General features: G+C 36.5%; 1 protein-coding gene across 2 annotated transcripts in view; it reads left to right on the top strand.

Moving 5' to 3' along the window:
- Positions 1-1,226: 1,226 nt before the first annotated feature.
- The window catches only part of LOC133843061 (uncharacterized), a 33,053-nt gene continuing 14,601 nt past the window's right edge, over positions 1,227-19,678 (top strand). Inside the window, exons 1-3 of one of the 2 annotated variants that reach the window (XM_062276427.1) lie at positions 1,227-2,609; positions 18,543-18,662; positions 18,742-18,949. In XM_062276427.1, the coding sequence (XP_062132411.1) occupies positions 18,574-18,662; positions 18,742-18,949 (297 nt within the window). In that variant the 5' untranslated portion in view covers positions 1,227-2,609; positions 18,543-18,573. The remainder of the gene's footprint in view (positions 2,610-18,542; positions 18,663-18,741; positions 18,950-19,678) is intronic. The other variant, XM_062276426.1, reaches the window with a different exon arrangement.

The raw sequence follows: 19,678 nt of genomic DNA, 5'->3' as shown, positions 1-19,678 counted from the left end.
ACACCCATTCACTTTGTCTGCTATTGTTTTTGCTTAGCTGTGGATAACTGTGGATATCCGCTCTCGAGATGCTCGCCATGTCGTCGAGGTGTTAAGCTGCCAAGTGCAAGGACATGCACATGCAGGCAATAACAATAAAACGCGTGTGTTCCTATATGTGTGTGTGTGTGTGCTCGTGTGTATGTGAACAGGCAATAAATAAATTCAACAATGGCTAATTGCAAGCACGCTTCGTTCTATGCACATAGACAAAGTGCATTATGCAAATTCCATAACCTTACAACCTATGACAACAAAGGTTCAAATGGCGCAACTTGAATACCCTAAAAAAATCAAGAGTTTCCTCCTAGCCTAGTCACAAACCAAAAGCAAACAAGCTTAGCTTATCCGCTTGCTGTAGCGTAAAATGTCGCGGGGTCAATGACACTTGAAATTGTAGAGTAAAAAGGGACAGCAACATTTTAAAGCTAGCTAAATATTGTATTGAGTATTATAACAGAATTAAATACTAAAGTAACTATAACATATTTATATATAATATTTCATCGTATGCTCAAATTTATATACCCTACAAAACATAGAATTCGCATGCGGAGAAGGGCACATCGATTGTAGGCTTTCACTTTCACACTAGCAGCAGCGGCCAAAGGCTGCAGCTAGGCTAAAGAGCAGCGCCAAAGTGTTGAGTTTCACTTTACAATGAGAGTGAGCACGAACGTGAGAGCAAGAGTGGGAGAGAGAGAGAGTGGGCAGCTTGTTGGTTCGTGTTCAAGGCAAGTTGGCATAGCCGGTCCCGGCAGCAGCTGCTGTGTAATAAGCAGTGCATGCCAACAGGCGCCAAGCGAAAACTCACCACTTAAGAGAGCGCAAAGCAAACGTATCGATAGCTAGCAAATTAATCGATATTTTCATGTTGGCAATGGCGGCTATTTGAGTTACATAGAATGTTGGTCATTTTTAATGAAAATCTTTAAAATATGCGAATTTTAAGGAAGTTAGGAATTTTAAAATGTTGTTACGCATATTTATAAATAATTCACGCTTAAGAAAATGTTTGTTTATGGACATTTTATATGCTAGCTGCCTATCGGTTTTTTGGTTGTTTCGATTATTTTTCGCTGGCTGCAATCGATGATGTTTTAGAATTCACTTGACTGTCGTGTGCGCTCTCTTTTTGGCTGGTAGAAGAATTTTTGTAATTGAAATGGCCGCGACGCGACGAAGTGCTTGCAGTGCGTAGGCGGTTGTCGTAGACTGACGTCGTGGCCCATAGCACGTGCTACGAGTGCGGCGCGTGCAACGGTTACCACCACCAACCAACACTAAACACCACCACCATCATCATCAGCAGCAGTTACTGTAACAACAACAACAACAATTACTACTAAAGCAACAACAACACAGCACAGCACAGACAAACGACCGCAGTATCTAAAGCTGAAACTGAAGCTGAAGCTCAAGCTGAAATAACAACAATAAAAGCAAAAGCACCAGCAAAGGATACAAAGAAAATGGCTATTAAATAAAGCGTTTGCTCGAATCTGGCTAAAAAGTTGCTGCCTTGTCATTTAAACCCCAAAGACAATTTCAATAATCCAATTTAAAAACCCACAAAAAAATGTGAAAGTGTTTATCATTAAAAAGAAAAATGAATGTGAGTGTGACAATAATTTAATTTTAAGCAACAAACACACACATTTTTTGCACATTGTTATTTGCACCTGACAATAATAATATATTTAAGAGGAAACCACAAACGTCGAATCGAAAGCCAATTTATTTGCAAGCTTTATAATTACACATATATATATATGTATGTGTGTATGTAGTAGACATTTGAGATGAATTGAAATTGAATTGAATTGAGGGTAAAGCCAACAACGTGTCGAGCAAAAAGGCGATGTGAGAGCGATGCCATTTACCCAAATAATGCTAAACAAAGACGAATAACAGCGCAGCGCCAAAAAGTAGGCAACAGTAACGAAGCCCACAAAACGCAAACAGGATACTTAAAATATCAAGGCAAATAAATACACACAGCCACACAACACACACACACGTATACAAACAGTGGAGTGTGTGCGTTTGTGTGTGTGTGCGTGTATGTGTGTAGATGCGTGTGCACATCAACTAAAAATATATTGTGCGCTTCATATTTTTGGACTTGGCCATTTGCAACGTTGTTTGCCAGAGCTGCTGCGTGAATTTTTGGTAAGCAGAGCACGAAATAAATATACATACATAAACAACACCAACAGCAGAAGAAGCATAAAAAAGCCACAACACCAACAACAACAACAACAACTGGCTGCTGCTATTGAGGTGTATTTTGAGCCCGCGGCGCGACAGGCGCAAAGCAAACACAGCAAAAGGAAAAACACAAAAACACAGAGGCTGGCAACCAAAACCGAAACAGACGTCGCCTCCTGTGCGTGTGTGAGTGTGTGTGTGTGTGTAAGATGCCAAATGCTTGCTTCTGAACATCTGAACAGAGATTGATGCTGCCAGTCAAAGCACAAACAACAACGACAATAACAACAACAACAACAACAACACGAAGAAGAACAACCGACAACCGCCGTGCGCCATTCAAACAGCAATTGAGATATGTAAGTAACAACAACAACAACAGCAACAACGAAAACGAAAACGAAAAAAAAGGGAGAAAGAAAAACATATACAGACATGTTTAGGGACTTAGCAGCAAATCGACTGCGTATCATTTTGATGTAGCATACTTTTAGGGTTAGCCTACAGGCATGCACTGGCATTTTCGAATGCGCAGCAAAGTATGCTATATTTATTTTTAGTATTGGCATGTGGAACCTGACAGTTGACTGAGCTGTGCGTATGTGTTTCAGTGTGTGTGTGTGTGTGGCAAATGAAAAATGTTAGCGAGAAATGCGGTGTTCGTAAGCGAAAGAGCTTTATGCATATTTTTACAGCATTTAAGTGTGAAATGATGTGTTAGCGCATTATTTGACTTAGGCATGAAAAATGCCAAGACCACAACTTACACACACACACGCAGACGAAGACAACAGCGAAGCTGTAAACCCTGACAGAGTTGAAGTGGCAAACAAACAGGCCAGATACACACACACAAAAAGCAGGCGGGAGAGCACACAACAAAAAAAAAACGTAAAAATACAAATACAAATAGAAATACAGATACACACACACACACACACACAGACACACGCACACAGCAGCTGGAGCTGTACGTGTGACTTACAAGAAAAAACACTTATACGCCACGTTGAACGTGGAACGGTCGCAAGTTTTATCAACTTGTGCGGGCTGCTGCTTGGACGCTGCAAACTCAATTTGGCATTTAGGCTGGCAAAAGCACAACAAATACACACACACATACACTTACACATACACTTACACACACACACACCTATAGCAGGAGAGATACACACAGCAGCTAGCCAAGCCGAAAATCGATTGTGATGCTGAAGCAAAAACAAAATAACTGCTCCACAAAGCCCACTCTGCAAATAACAAAAACAACAATGTGAATTTGTGTGTGTGTGTGTGTGCTGAAGCAACTCAATGCTCAATCAGGCAGCGAACAACGAGTTTGTAAGCCGCTTTCTGCATTTACTGCATGACCCGCCCCACTGAAATACAATTTGGGTTAGATATTTACCCACGCTCCCAACATTGTTTCTTCTTTTCTCCTTCTCTCTATTAACCCTATTGCAGTCTGAACATCTTCAGCATACATACACCTAATTATCGGGAATTTGCCATACTCAAAATTTAATGCAAAATCAATTAACCAAGTCTGTTGTGACCCAGACAGTCGCTGCAGGCGTCTGATTCTATTGAATCCTCTACTCTTTTTGAAGTCCATGAACTTGCGATTCAATTAAAAAACCTAAGTTCACTGAGATTGCATGGATGTTTGCACTGGCATTTTAACTTGAAAGTCTCGACCGTCTAAAGATATTATCTTTTGGGGTAAATCACAAGTTCAACCAGAGTTTGTGCAACTCTTGTGAATTTCGCTGTAGCGAGGAATTAACTTTAGTTGAGGGTCATCGTCTTTTGTTGTTATCTCAAAGACAGCTCTTAATGCTTTCCCCTTTTAACTTTACTCTACGCTCAATTAAAATAGTTCACCAACTAGACATTTATTTGGTGGAAACTCCTCTCGTTTTAAATAAATAGATTTTCAGTTATATAGAAGAGGTATATAACTGAAAATCTATTTATTCATTTCATGTTCAACTATTATATAGTATTAATTAACTTAGTTGAGGGTCATTGTCTTTTGTTCTTATCTCAAAGACAGCTCTTAATACTTTCCCCTTTTAACTTTACTCTACGCTCAATTAAAATAGTTCGTGAACTTGACATTTTTTTGGCGGAAATTTCTTTCGTTTTAAATAAATAGATTTTATCTATATATTTACTTCTTTTTACATATTTCTTCTTAGATGTTCAAGTATTATATATTTTATTGAATAATAGTGAAAGCCTCGTACCCAAATATAAATAATAAATGTAATAACGAAATTTTTAATGCAAATTCTTCTGTTGATTGTTGGAAATAATGTTAAGGCATAATTTTAAATTAAATAGGTTGGCAGTTAAGCAAGCAAAGCAAATAATTTGAAAATTTAAAAGTATAGCTGTTTTGTTTAAATTTAAAAATATTTTGCAGTTTTAATATTAAAAAATTTATCAAAATTGGTTCTAACAATGTCGATTTAAACTATTTTCTAACTTAAAAGCTTAAGACTTGTAATTTACTTTCAAAAGAGATTATATTTTTCGCATTTTCTAATGTCTAATAACTTGAGTAAAGAAAAATTCAAGAAATTTAGAAATTAGTAATAAACAATATCAATGTCAATATAATATCTTTTGCATATTCAATTAATTATAAATTCAGTAATGAAATATTAAACAAAGCTAGAAATGAGTAGCAAAGAATGTAGAACTAAAATAAGTTCTCACATCAAAGTTAAGCTTCGGAAAATATTCTCAGAACGTATTTTTATATATAATAAAATACTATGAAATCTTACGCATTTTCTATTGAATAATAAATTCAAGGAATATATAGAAATAGGAATAGTTTTTTCACTTCTAACTTTAAAGCTTAGAAAATAAAATAAAATACAAGAAAATTTTTTGCATTTTCTATTCAATAATAAATTCCAGAAATAAATAGAAAGCTTATAAAAAACCTACAAGGAAATCTTTTGCATTTTCTATTGAATAATAAATTCAAGGAATAAATAGAAATAGGAATAGTTTTTCAATAAAATACAAGGAAACTTTTTTGCATTTTCTATTGAATAATTAATTCAAGGAATAAATCGAAATAGGAATAGTTTTCTTTTTGCTTCAAACTTGAACGCTTATAAATGCTTTCAATGAATATTTCTTCAATATTAAGAAAGAAATATTTTATAAAGTCTCAAATAAGTAATAAAAATTAAACTCTCACTTTAAACATAAAGTCCTTCAAAGTATATTTTAATACTCTCACATATCAAACAAAGCAAATTTCCAACTCTTTGCCCGTATTTTAAGTGCTGTATTTTGTTTTTGTCTTTTTTTCCTTCTTCGATAAATCGAATTGAAAAACTGCCAAAAATTCCAATTTGTGCAATTGTTTTGCGCAGAATTAAGCGAGAGAAAGAGAGAGAGAGAAAGAGAGAGGGAAATGAAAAACGAAGGAACGTTTGGCAATTTGTCACAATAAAAAGCAATGCTCATAAGGCCTGTGACACATTTTAAGCTATTAATTTAATCGGCTTAAAAATGCACTTAAGTTAAGTACTTAAGAACCTTGATAGAAACTGAAAAAATGTGAAGCACGAAAGAAGAAAACAGTTGCGAAAATTTGAGGTAGACTTCAGTTTTTGGGCTTCTTTGGAATGCAAATGATAGTTAGAAGAAGTCGATGCTGCTCATTAGTTGTTGCCTGGCAACCGAGTATTTAGATGTCTTTTTGCAATTTAATTAAGTTGGAAAATTCGTTTGATATACACAATAATTTTTAATGAAATGTGCTCGCAGCAACCCAGGGCAACAACAACAACTACAACACATTTACTACGACTGCAAAAGAGGCGATAATGGAACTACAATACTCCTATATAAAATGTGAAGAGAGGGAGAAAATTTAATGCCAGCAAAACTGCGCCACAGGATGAGCGAAGCAACAACAAACTGTTGCAGCCGCGTATCTCTCTCTCTCTCTCTCTCTCTCTGTGTGTGTGTGTGTGTGCGTCCTTGATGCAGTAGCAGCAGCCTTTTATCCTGGCCATAAACCAGTCAACTTTTGCCCACACACAATTGCAGTGAAGCGTCTCTGCATAAGTCGCTTTCAATGCCAAATCGTGCACTGCAATTGCGATGGAAATCTAATTAAAATCTGAGGTGCGCATAATGAATGCAATTCCGCAATAGAATTGATGTGAAACAACTTGGCCAACTGTCTGCTAATATATAAATTATTGCATGCTAGAGAGTCATACGCCCCGTGGTACGTGGCATTAACTGCGCACCAAAGTGCCAACCAAAAGCGTTCGAGTACAAAAATCAATTTCCGTTCAAAACAGACACTGGGCAAACATCGCAGTTGTAAACTGCGAATGAAATTGAAATACAAGCGCTTAATGTCTGGCTGACTAACTGATAAATGTAACTGGGTAACTGGTAACTGGGTAGCTAGCTAGCTATGTGACTATGTGACCAACCACACAATAGATTCAATGACTGACTGAGTGACTGAATGTCTTTGGTTCAGTGCACACACAACGTTAACGTTGCTCGCTCAAAAGTATCTGAGTGACAGTGAGCGGCATCCTGCACGCAACTTGCCCAGAGCGACATCTATCAGCACATTTCGACATCCTGTGCCTTGTGCCTCGTTGCTATCGCACACACACACACCCCGCACACACCCCGCACACACACACACAACCCTCACATCCCACAAAGATAGATAGATTCATTGCTCGCCCAGGCATCATAAACCGCTGCCACGTGCGCTCGAAAAGACGACGTCAAAAACAAAGCAGCAGCCACAGTCAGTCCGTCAGTCCGTCAGTTCGTCAGTGGTGCAGTCAGTCAGTTCGTCAGTTAGTCAATATTACCATTGGCGCCTTGACTAATGAAAGTAAAGCTGCCAACGCTGTCATTGTCATCATCAAGCTTGTTGGCTGCTGATCAAAATGTAAACTAAAAACGACACAGCAAACGAGCGAAATGATAATGAGTACAAAGCAATGATGATGATGATGATGTTCCTCATGTTCATAATGATGTTGATGTTGCTGATTTTGACTGTTGACAGTAAATACGCATTGCTTGTGCTGCAGCAAATTGGCTCGACTTTTATCTAAATTTTAAAAGCAAACTTGTATACAAATCGTAAACTTATTAAGACGCTGTTCAACGACTGTTTGACCAGCTCAAAGTTGAACTTCGGCCTTTGAAGCAAACTCTATTTTAGAGCATAAATCTTTAATTTAATTTAACTGAATTGCAAACAACATTTTTCACTTATTTAATGACAACTTCAGGTCTTCAAGTAATTTTGCTTTAAGGCAAAAATTTTTTATTAAATTTAAGTGAATTACAATTTGAGCTTTCACTCAATTTAAGTGCACTTTTATTGCAAGTGAATAAATTACATTAATTTAAAAGGTTGTACTTTGGAAATCAACTAAATTTAAATCAATAGCAATTTGCATTAGTAATAAATTGTGTTTTAATCTTTCGAAGACAAAAAGTTTTCTTTAGAAAGTTGTTCTTCTTTAGCTCAAAAATATTGCATTCTATTTAATTGTATTATTAAAGTATTTTTAAATCATTTTCACTTAACAACAACTTTAACTCTGCAAGCAACTCTATTTTATGGCAAAAAAATGTAATTGAATTAAAATCAATTGCAATTTGCTGTTTATTAAATTACTTTGCACTTATCGGCAACTTCAACTCTCACTCAAGTTAAGCGCAATTTAATTGCAAGTGATTAAATGTTATGAAGCCAAAAAGTTGTCTGTTTAAGTCCGATGCAACTTTGCGAATCGATTAAAAAGTGCTGCAAAACTCCCGCACCGAAAAAGTTATTTCATATTTAGCTTGAATGAGAAGCAAAGCGATATTGAGCAGCAAGTTAAGCCTCAATAAATAATTGAATTTTGTTAAGCGAACTAAAAAGTTTGCAAGTCGAGAGCTGTTCATACATTGCGTCCATCAATTGCAGTAACTTTTGCCACTTGCATATTTCATTGGAAATTTGTTGTTGTTGACTCTGGAGAAAGTTAATTACGCCAAGGTAAAGCCGAGTTTAATTTGCCATTTAACACTTCGAAATTTAAGTGAAATTTGAGCTTGATTGGTATTGAAATTAATCACATTTCCGTTTGCGTAGCAAATTGTGCGTATGCGAAGCGAGTTAACCTGAAGGATGCTTCCAGGAACTGCTATTCATATGTGTGTTGAGTGTATTGACTGTATTTATGTGTGTGTGTGTAAGTAAAGGGGGCGTGTCTTGGCGTAGGCAACACGTGCTTAGTCTAGTTGAGCGATGGCAAAGCGTATTGATGGCATAATCCTTGGGGCAGCCAACGCGAAGCCTGCCTACAACTTTGTGCTCTAAAGTTGCCCCAATAACGCATATGTATGAGTGTCTGTGTGGGTGTGTGTGTGTATGTTCACATGTAAACAGGACATGACAATGCAAAATCCTTGCGGATTTAAACAACGGCCACTATTTGCTCGAAGTAAACTCGCTTCGCATTCACAACGACAACGACAATCACAAGCGTATAAAAGTTAGCGAAATATATAGTAAGAAGTGCGGAGAGAAGTAAGGGGAGGGGGGAGTGGCTTGTGTGTGCATATCCATTCAGTGACGCCCAATTGCCGCCCATTTGCGAGCGAGCACAATTTTCTGCATTTCACTCATGTGCAAATCAAACATGACAGCTGAGTGGCAGGCAAACATTCCCGCCAGCCCCAAAAGCATAGACAGCATATATGTATGTATATGTATAGTATATACTATAGTAGACAGTTAGACTCAGACCACATCATTTAATGACATTCAATTTCATATATTCTCTCACTCTCACATCTCTGTGAACCGATCGCAGTCGACGGAAATGAGACGAAATCAAATTGGAAGGCCCAAAAATCGAAGTAACACCAAAGCAGGAACTGTGAACTGCGATTGGGAAGCAGTCGATTGGGGAGGAAGGAGAAGAGGAAGGGAATGAGAAGAGGGAATAGCTATATATGCTATATAGTATGTATATTCTACACTCGCATAATGCTGATGATGATGATGACTGTCACTCGTTGACACGCCTATTGAATGTAAAACGAAAATGAAAACAAGTTGAATTGCTGCCGCTAAAACTCATTGTATTTCACGACTAAAAGATACCTCTTAGAGACCTCAATCAAGAAGAATATAGGCAGATATAAATATTATATTATTACTTTCCTTGACTTATTTAAGAAGAATTAAACCAATTGTTGCTGTCGAAAGTAGTTTGAAATTAAGTCATCGAACTTTGTGCGAATTGAGAGCTAAACAGTGAGAAAAGTGTATTTTGTTAATATTGGCCTTTATTTATTTAAAATTTTTAAAAATGTATTTTGGGTTCCTACAGAAGAAAGTGTTAAAATTAAGAAAAATCTTAATCAAGTCTTCATAAGCAAGCTTAACAATGAAGTCTTGTTTTAACTATTTTTTTAATTTAGAATTCTGGATTGAAGAATTTTTTTTTGTAAGATGGAAAAGTACTTAAAATCTAGATTTGAATTCTACTTTTCAATCTAGAATTTTCTTCTGTTTGTAGATACAAATGTTGTACTATCTTCTACTAATCTAAGAAGTTTACCGCACAGCAAAGAATGAGTGCAGTATTCTTAAGAATACTTCCCTACTGTATAGATCTGTAAAGCTAGATTTAGGTGCAAACCTTTTCAGCTGTGAGTTGTGAGCACAACTTAATATTATATTACATTCCAAGTTGTATAAATTTTTCAATATTAATTATCTAGGATAAGAGTTCTTTTCAGTCCTTCTAGTTTGAATCTTAAAGCTTAAACTTTTAAGCAATTTGTTTTGTCAGATATTTTGTAATTAAATCCTTTACTTAAAAACAAGTTAAATAAGTTCTATTCATTTTATTTTCAGTTGCGTTAGGTCCTAAAATAGTCACTTAACTCAGTGAAGTATTAACTCCAATCATCGTAATTTCTACACTTCTCTCTCTGTGTTGATTTCCTGCACTTCCCCAATTCCCAAAATAGGTATTCTTGATTTTTCTAGACAGTGATATAACATGATTATGAGCAAACGGATATAGCATTTAGCAATGGCAAACAACTAATACGACCCACATTAGAGCTGTCTCTTATGCAAGGTATAATCAAATCAGGCAGCGGATGTAGGCAACATAGAATTCAGTGAGCATAGAAGGCGTCTAATAGTGGCCAGCTGCAGAGGTCACCCTTACCTAGGGAAAGAGCAGAGAAAGAGATGGATAGAGAGAAAGCAAAAGAGAGGGAGAGAAGTCGCACACATAGAGAATTTTGCAATTTTTAACAATTTGCCTTTGCCCGTTGCGACTTGCGACTTGCGACTTGAAAGCCGCACACTTGAGAGCATAGTTGGATTTTCATTGCCGCCATTTGTAGCACGCGCATAACAATACAATAGAAAAGAGGGTGAGGGGAGGCGCGCACACACACACACACACAGTCTTATGCAGGTCGACACAATCGCACAATCACATTATGTCCCACACCAGCGCAATTCTGATTGCACAATTACTTACAATGGTTCGCATTTTGTTCGCTTTCAATGCGTCTGCTCTTTCTATGTGTGCCAGTGTGTGTGTATTTGTCGCATTGTGTGTGTAAGTGTGAGTGTCTATAATATTTTGTTTGCTAATTGTATGGGCGTGCCTGTGTGTGTGTGTGTCTGTGTCTGTCTGAGTAAAACGCAACGAATTCTGCTTGTCATTCTTGCGTTACGTAAAGCTCGCAGCAGACAACATTCCTATACTCTTCTTTGTGTGTGTGTGTGTGTGTTTGTATTTTGGTGTATGTGTGTGTGTGTTTGTGTGTGAAATTTGAGCTGTAATACTTGCTCTCGCATTACATCCACCTTTGAAGTGCAACCGAGTCGCGATTGTTGACGTTCTTAATACCATTATTATTATTGTTGTTGTTGTCGCTTCTATCTCATTTAGTTAAAGGATTCTGCATATAAACTGATTTACCGCTTCCTTCCTTCCCCTTCCCCTTCCATCTTCTATCTATCTTTCCCTTTGCTTGCGGTAAGCAAAGCTCCTGAATAACGGTAACAACAATCGCATAAGCTGATTTGTTTTCCACCAACTAGACTCTTTTATATAAGTTTGCTTTTTCCCATTTTTCACCGTTCAAAAGTTCTTTTCGAAACAACGCTAATTATCAGTATGGAATTCGCTGGAAATTGTCTTTTGCTATATAACTTTCTCTGCTAACAGTTTTATTCGTATTGCAAGAGGTTATGATGGACTTGCAAACGTTGTTAAAATTGCAATAATTTCGAAATAGTAAATATCATAAAATATATAAATATATTATTACAATTACACAGATAGAGAAAAACGTGTTTGAGTCATGAATAAAATCTTGAATCAAGATTATATGATGCCAAATTTTAACTAAGAAGGGTTTTCCATAAAATTATAAAAAAAATATAAATAAATTATGTTATAATTCAAGCTTTTAATCTTATTTCAAGAATAGAAAATTTTCGAACTTAAATCAAGATTAAACATTGTAAAATTCAGAAAAATTTCTATAGAGATGTTGAGATGTTGACGCTCAATAATTAGTTGAAACTTAATTAAATCTTTAAATAATCTTGGGATTGTTTTAAATTTTTATAAAAACATTAACATTCATCTGCTAAAAAGACTTTCGGTTAAAGTATTTCAATGAATTTTCGATGTTCATACAATTATATCTAAAAATTTCAAAGAATTCTTTTTATTAAATGTAATCTTAATATCTTTTATGAAAACAAAGGGAAGCCCTTTGAATTAATTGTATTTAAACACTTTCTTCATTTTGAATTTTAATATTCGCAATAATTTCTTTTTACTAATCTTTCATTTGCTTTAAAATAGATTTATGGAAAGTTATGCATTCAATTTAAACTAAACTTGAATACCAGAATCAATTTCCCATTGATTGATCTCTTAAGAAATGCTTTTGACTTCAAGTCTTTTAGTTTGGTAGAAAATTGTAAAGTTTCTCGATAGAGATTGATGCTTTATGACCTCATTGTTGCCTGCACTGCAACAACCTCAGCTTTCGACCTATTTGAAGCTGCCTTGCTACTATTTTTTTGTACTTTTTACTCGCAAAATTCGTTGCAAAAGGAGTCCACAGCTTCAAAGCTGAAAGCTGAAATCTGAAAGCTGAAACTCTGTGGACAAAGTGGAAGTTGCAAGTAACGAGCGAGGAGCACCTGACGTCGGCTGTTGCACAAACTAATTAAATGCGCACACATAATTTATGAGCAACGCAAATGAAAGGAAAATAACTAGCAGCAGGGTAATAAATTTGAATTATGCTCCATCCTCCAAAGGCCGACACGCAAAGCAAACAAAAAAAGAGAGAAGTGAGTGCAAAGCGCAAAAAACAACGTTGGAATATTGTGAGTTAGAAATTTTACGCATAGCTGGGCACTCACATACTGAGACAGAGGGAAAGAGAGGGAGAGGTATAGAGAGGGAGAGAGAGAGAGACACTCTCAAACTACGACTGGCACTCACACACGTCGTTGAAATTTTTCATGATTTTTTTTTTGTATATTTTTTTGTTATTTTTTAACTTGGCCTGCGACGTGCTGGGCTCAGCGACCCACAGAGGGCTCTGACAGGGCATAGTAATGAAATTCCAAGAAGCCTCGGACCACAAGCGGATGAGAAAATATGCGAATGAAAGGAGTAAGTGCGACGAGGAGGGAGCTAAAAGAGGAGAACTCTAGAAAATGGAGAGCACAGAGACAGAGAAAGAGAGAAAGAGGGAGGCAGAGATAGCATCCCATATGGGTAACATTATTAGGACACACGTCCGTTCAAATCGCACCCATGTCATTCATGATTGGTGGATGCCGTTTTGGCCTTGGCCTCCGCCTCGGCCTCGGCCTCGCCCATAGCGAGAATGTCCAGCTACTAACCAGTTGTCCAAGCAGCGTCAGGATGCTGCCAAGACAAATTAAGCAATGGCCCCCAGGCAATTTGATGGACTCGGACTGGCTCGAGGATTTTGGGTATGAGCTCGAGCTGTTTGCGTAATTGGCCACGCCCCCTTGCCACGCCCCCCAGGCGTCCAGCCTACCCACCAACTCTTGCATAACTCGCCCAAGTGTTGGCATTTTAATGATGCGAAACTTCTTTCATTCGAAACCCTTAAGTTACGTTGCATTTGCTTATTATCGAAGAGAACATTGCTAAAAATATAGCATACTTATTGGGGCAGACAACAAGTCTGGCTTATCTTGCCACGCCCACGCTTTCGCCGTCTTGCATAACTTGCCCTTGCGTTAGCATTTTAATGATGCGAACCATTTTTCATTTCAAAACCCTTAAGTTACCTTGCATTTGCTTATTGTCTAATAGGATATTGGAAAAAATGTAGCATACTTATTCGGTCAACCAACAAGACTTGCTTGCTTTGCCACGCCCACGCCTCCGCCGTCTTGCATAACTAACTCATGTGTTGACATTTTAATGATTTACAATTTAAGTATTTAAATTTTGATGCATTTGCTTATTATTAATGTTTAATAGGAAATTGCACAAGCATTAGAAAAAATATTGTAGCATACTTATTGGGGCCAAGCAACAAAGACTCGAGCAAATAATATAGAAATAAGCTGCAGAAGGACTCGGGTTGGCAATTTACTTGAAAATAATTCAATTTGGTTGTTGGAGTGGCATTCGCATTTGCCGTCCCGTCGGCAAATAAATATTAAAAATGCATAGAAAATTTCTTTATGAATGTGTATGCACGTTCCACACACACACACACACACACACACAAACACACGCGCACAAATATATGTGTACATACACAGAGAAATTATATTTGCCTGGCATTTGTATGCTTAATGCCAATTCCAAACTCATATGAACCATAAACTGTTTGCTTTTGTTAGCCGAGAGCCTCAAGAGCACTCGCATGTGGCCAAATACGAATTTGCGACGCAACGCAACGCAAAATAAAAAAAAAATCAAAGCCAATGGCAATGGTAGAGAGGTAACAGAGGCTGAGTGTGAGGTGAGCCTTTTCTGGCTCTGGACAGTAGTCCTGGCAACCCCCTCGAATGGAAATGGAGGAGCAGCTGCCGTCTCTTTGGACTCATCAGTCCAAGATAAACAGATGTCAAGTGCTTGTCCCGCGTTGGGCGTTCAAGATCTACTTTTAATGATGTTTAGCCGGGGTCATCGTCATCCTCTACTCATTCATGTCCGTCGCTGTCGTTGTCGCTATCGTTTTGTCGTCTAGCATGTGCCAAGTGTCAATTTTTCAAAAATTTCTCAAATGCCAAACAAATCGCAAATCACAAATCACACTGCCAAACAAAGTTCTTCTGGCCAAGATGTCGTTCTTCTTCTTCTTGTTGTTGCTGCTGTTGCTGCTGCTGCAGAGGCAAATCATTGCGAGCTTCAGATTGAAAAGGTTTAAATTCCAAACAAATGAAAATTTTCTTTCATTATTGTTGTTGTTGTTGTGGCTGATTGCTTTCGCAAACAATATTAAGTATACCTCTAGTTGTACAGCTGCCGCAGCGCCGTCAGTAGCAAAAGTCTCTGTTGTTGTTGTTCTGAGAAAATATTTGCACAAAGTTAACGCAGTAAATTACATTCGGTATATGGAAATGGCAAACGGAATTCCAAGTTAATCAGCGAGTTACTTCTGTAGCAACAACAACAGCAACAACAACGGCAAGAAAGGCATTTGGATGCGGGCTTTTGCTTAGTTAAGTTGCGTTGAGTTGCTAAATATTTTTACAGACAATGCGCATTTAGTTAATTTTCATAACAACGCAAATTGTTGAATTAATGTTGAACTTTAAATGTGCTGCATACTTTCAGGGGCAGCAAAATAGAAAAAAGGATGCATTGCAAAGTTTGCTTTGGTTAGAAGTTTAAATAGTTGCAGGTTAAACAAAGTTTTTTTTTATTTGGTTAACTGCTGCATATTTAATGGTTTCACAAGTTATACATAGAATATTCTTAAATAGAAAAATCTAAAAGTTCTTCCTGAATGAGTTCTTATGGTATTTAATTGGTGTACTGCTTCAATTACTTAATAAATAAATCAAATAACATAAATGAAAAACTTTAAGTATAATACATCTGCATCTGCTTTATATTATAATTTTTACTAATAAATGAGATTAAAAAATCATATATCTAGCTATATATGGCTACAAAGCTTATGCGGCTTCAACAATTCATATTACTTTAAAATGCAACAAATGTATATTAAATGTAGATAATAGTAAAGATAAAACTTAAAGTAATAATAATAAAGATAATAGTAAAGATAATACTTAAAGTAAACCTTGAATATTTCTTTACTTCACCTTTTAGTTGCATTCAACAAACGTACTTGAAATTTCAACGTTAGTTACTAATACTTAAAGTAAGCTTTTTAGATTCCACTACTTCAAATTTAATTTTATTAAGAACAAGTTTTTTAAAGTCAATACTTCTACACTTCATGATGTTTGATGTTATCCTTCAGCTTAACTTACTTCAGTGCAAGCTTCACTTTTCTACCTTTTTAAGTTGAATAGAATATTATTTATATTCATGAGTCAAGTTGTTGACTTTTGATAGCAGCTTGATTCATTGTCAAATATTTACAAATTGCTTCACCTGGCAAACTCGGCAAGCAAATTGCTTTTGAATTGCATAAGATACTTGTGCAATTATATATATTTTATTATATTATAGTATATGCAAAGCTTGCAATTCTGCAATTTGTCGAAAATCGCATTAATTAATGTCGCAAATAATTGGCATTTGCAGCACAAAATTCCTCGCAATTCGAGCAGAAGCAAGACATAAGGACAGCTTGTTGTTGTTGTTGTTGACTCACTTGTCAGAGTTGAGTGAATCCTATTAGTGTCAATTATTGTCCTTGACATATTATAAAGCAGAGCAGGGTAGAGCTGGGAGCAAAAAGGAGGGATGGCATCGCACTCTGGCAGCTCAGGTCGGAGACCCGTGTGTATGCATTGTATGCTTGCTCTTGCTCGTTTCTGTCTCTGTTTCTCTGTTTCTCCCTCTGCCATTGAGCATGCACATTGTACTTTCACCTGTTGCACCTGTCTCGCTCTGGCAGCTGCTCAGTGGAATTGTGAAAACTGGAAAATTGTGTGTACACAGTACGCAATTTAGGTCGCATTGATGTATTACCATATGCCAGAGCAACTCTTACCTGTGGCTTTCACTCTCCATTCTCACTCTCGCTTTCTCTCTCCTTCTCTCTCTCTATCTCTCTCTTGACAATCGAATTTTCGCCTTGTGCTTGTGCCCCAGCAATCAAAGTGCGGCTTAAAAGTTAATTACACCACGACCCAATAAATTATCAGATTTATTGACTCGACTTTTTATTGATGTGCCATTGGCAGTGGCTGCTGCTGCTTGCTGGTGTCTTCTCTCTTCATTCTCTCATTCCAGAGAGTTTAGCCTTCAACTGTGGCTGCCACAACTCAATCACAATTGAGCAGCATGCGGCTCATAAATCGTTCAATTATTCCCAGTTTTGCTACCCAAAAAGCAAGAACAAGCAATAACAACAGCATCAACTTAAAAGCGCCTTTATTTACCACTGTCAAAGGCAATATTGTGTATTATATGCTGACAGCTTTAAGGCCCATCTGCTGACACAGTTCTCTCTCCACAAGCAGCAGCAAGAGGAGCGGGAGGAGTGTCAACAAATGAATATTCGGCAATATGAAAGTGGCTCACAATAATGCCCACACACTTATATAATGCCACTATATGAATGTGTGTCCTTATACTCGTATATATACTGAGATATAGACGTTACAAATATGACACTAGTGTGATAATGAACTAGAACTATGACAAAGCGAATTTCATGTCTGTGATGTGTTCGTGATCCTCACGGCATTTTGTTAAGTGAAAGTGAAAGTTGCATGAATCTAATGATGAGTATATTCGATACTAATCAGTATATATTTCCTAAGGATATTACATTTTTATAAGTTTGTTTTCTTGTAAGTCTGAAGTTTAACATTACATTTTCATTAAAAGGAATTTTACATTTGAAAAAGTGTATTCCAAGAGCAATCCATAGTAATGCTAAACACTTTTCTGTTGTCTTACAAAAATTAAATCTATTTTAAACTATAGTTTATACTAAGTATTATTCGCATAAGTATATTTTTTATATCTTTCCATGTACTTAATAAATTACCTGTATCTATTGTCTCGTATATATTATATTCTATTGAAAATTTTATATAACAAATATAACTTTTGATATATTATATTATTTTTGGTGAATTAATTTTGTTATATTATATATTTTATTGAATAATTTGGATAAAAAAAAAATAAAAATTTATATACCAAATATAACTTTTGATATAGTTTCGTATTTTTACGTATTAAGTATTACTTTCGTATTTGTTTTTTTTAACGGCAATACCGCTTTCGAGTGTAGCTTTCATACTTACTATTTTATTGATATTGTATTGGGAAGTATTATTAGTTATAAACTAAATTTTACTTGTAAAATCCACCAATGAAATCGATACTCTATAAAATCGAAGAATAACTTTCATTAAGAAACTTAAGCAAGTTACTTATTGCTTAATCTCTTAAGAGTTCTACTTAACCGGATGTGCTGCTGAAGTAATTCCACGACACGAGCTCATCTCTAAGTTAAAGTCTTTCACAATACCAATGTCAATATGAAAATATTGGTGTTCGCTCTCTCTCTCTCTCTCTCTCTCTTTCTCTATGTGCTCTCACCCAGAGGCCAATGTCATTGTCTGTGCGGTGTTTTGTTATGTGGCCCCGGCTAATGGCATATCCATTAGACACAAAAGGCCAAATTGCGTGGCATGGTAACGTTTCCGTTGCCGTTCATCGGCATCCTTACACACTTCCATCTCTCTAGCTGAGTGTGTGTGTGTGTGTGTGTGATTACTGCATTTGGCGGGTGAAGGGGGGACCGAAGGCAACGAATCTTTATTGTCACGTACTGGACAAAGTGTGAGCCATTGGGCCATTGCATAATTGATTTTTATTCATGTGAACACTTTTGCCCCCTGGCGATTTGCATTTACTGTTCACTTCTCGTAGTACGAATTTGTTATGCACAGCATGCACACACACACAGGCATGAAAGTGTGAGTGTGTGTGTCTGACATTATTTGGTTCAAAGTTACTCAAAGTTAGCCACATATGTGTTAATGCTGTTGAACTTTGTTTCCGCTTTTGCAGTTTGATTTCGCTTAATGACGCTGATTAAAACATGAACGCACTCGATATGAATAAACAATTTCTAAGCGTGACGCAGGATCCGCACTCGCACTCAAGCGATGCCCAACGAAATCGCACTCGGTAAGTTTCAGCTCAAGTTACCCCAACCACTTCTTTACTCAATTCAACTCAACTCATCTCATCTCTTCCCTCCTTGCAGCTCGGAGCGTGCCTCAAGTTTGGCCCTGCCACTCAACTCGCTGCTGGATTTTTATGACAAGCAACAGGAGCAATGCAAATCGGTTACCCTTCTGCCGTTGCCCAGCACTGGCAGCAGCATCGTCCGTCGCCATTCCTCCCACTACTATCCGATGCTCGAGGATAAGCAGAAGGCGACGCAGTTGCCACAAGCCAACGCGGAACTGCTGGTAAGCACTTGATGAAATCCTTGGCCATACCTTGGCATGCAACAAATTCCACATTGATTAATTGTCTAGCCGTTAGAGTAAGCACACAGTGTGCGCTTGTCGGAGATGGAGCAAATCTTAAATTTAAAGCTAAATTATTTAGCCAAAACATAACTGAAACCTTAGCCATAAAAACTTTATAGTCAAATTGAATCGAAACCAAGTTTAAACTTCAACTTGAGAATATTTTATGCCGCATAGAAATAGTCTGTAATTGCAATATAAATTAGAATACGATTGGGTAATGAAAACCTTAAATTTAAAGCTGAATTATTTAGTCAAAACATAGCTGAAACTTTAGCTAACGATTAAATTAAAGAGAACAACTTAAATTTATGTAAAAGTCAAGTCGAACCGAAGCTTTAACATTAATTAAAGATTATTTTGTATAATATAATTTGAATATCTATTAGAAAGTATATTGGAAAAGAAAAATTTCACTATTTAATCGAAACAAAGCTGAAACTTAAGCTTAAATTAATGTTTTGAATGAATGTTTTATCTATCATATAAATAACTAATGACTGAAATTCATATAGGAATATGATTGGATGAAGAAAACCTTAAAAACTAGATTATTATTTAATGGAAATGAAACTGAAACTTCAGACTACAAAACTTAACCCATAAATACGTTAATAATTGAAATAATATATGATATAAACAATATGAATACAATTTGAATACTCT

The sequence above is a fragment of the Drosophila sulfurigaster genome, chromosome 3, assembly GCF_023558435.1.
Source record: "Drosophila sulfurigaster albostrigata strain 15112-1811.04 chromosome 3, ASM2355843v2, whole genome shotgun sequence".
Taxonomy (NCBI): domain Eukaryota; kingdom Metazoa; phylum Arthropoda; class Insecta; order Diptera; family Drosophilidae; genus Drosophila; species Drosophila sulfurigaster.
This window is presented reverse-complemented; position numbering and strand designations above follow the sequence as displayed.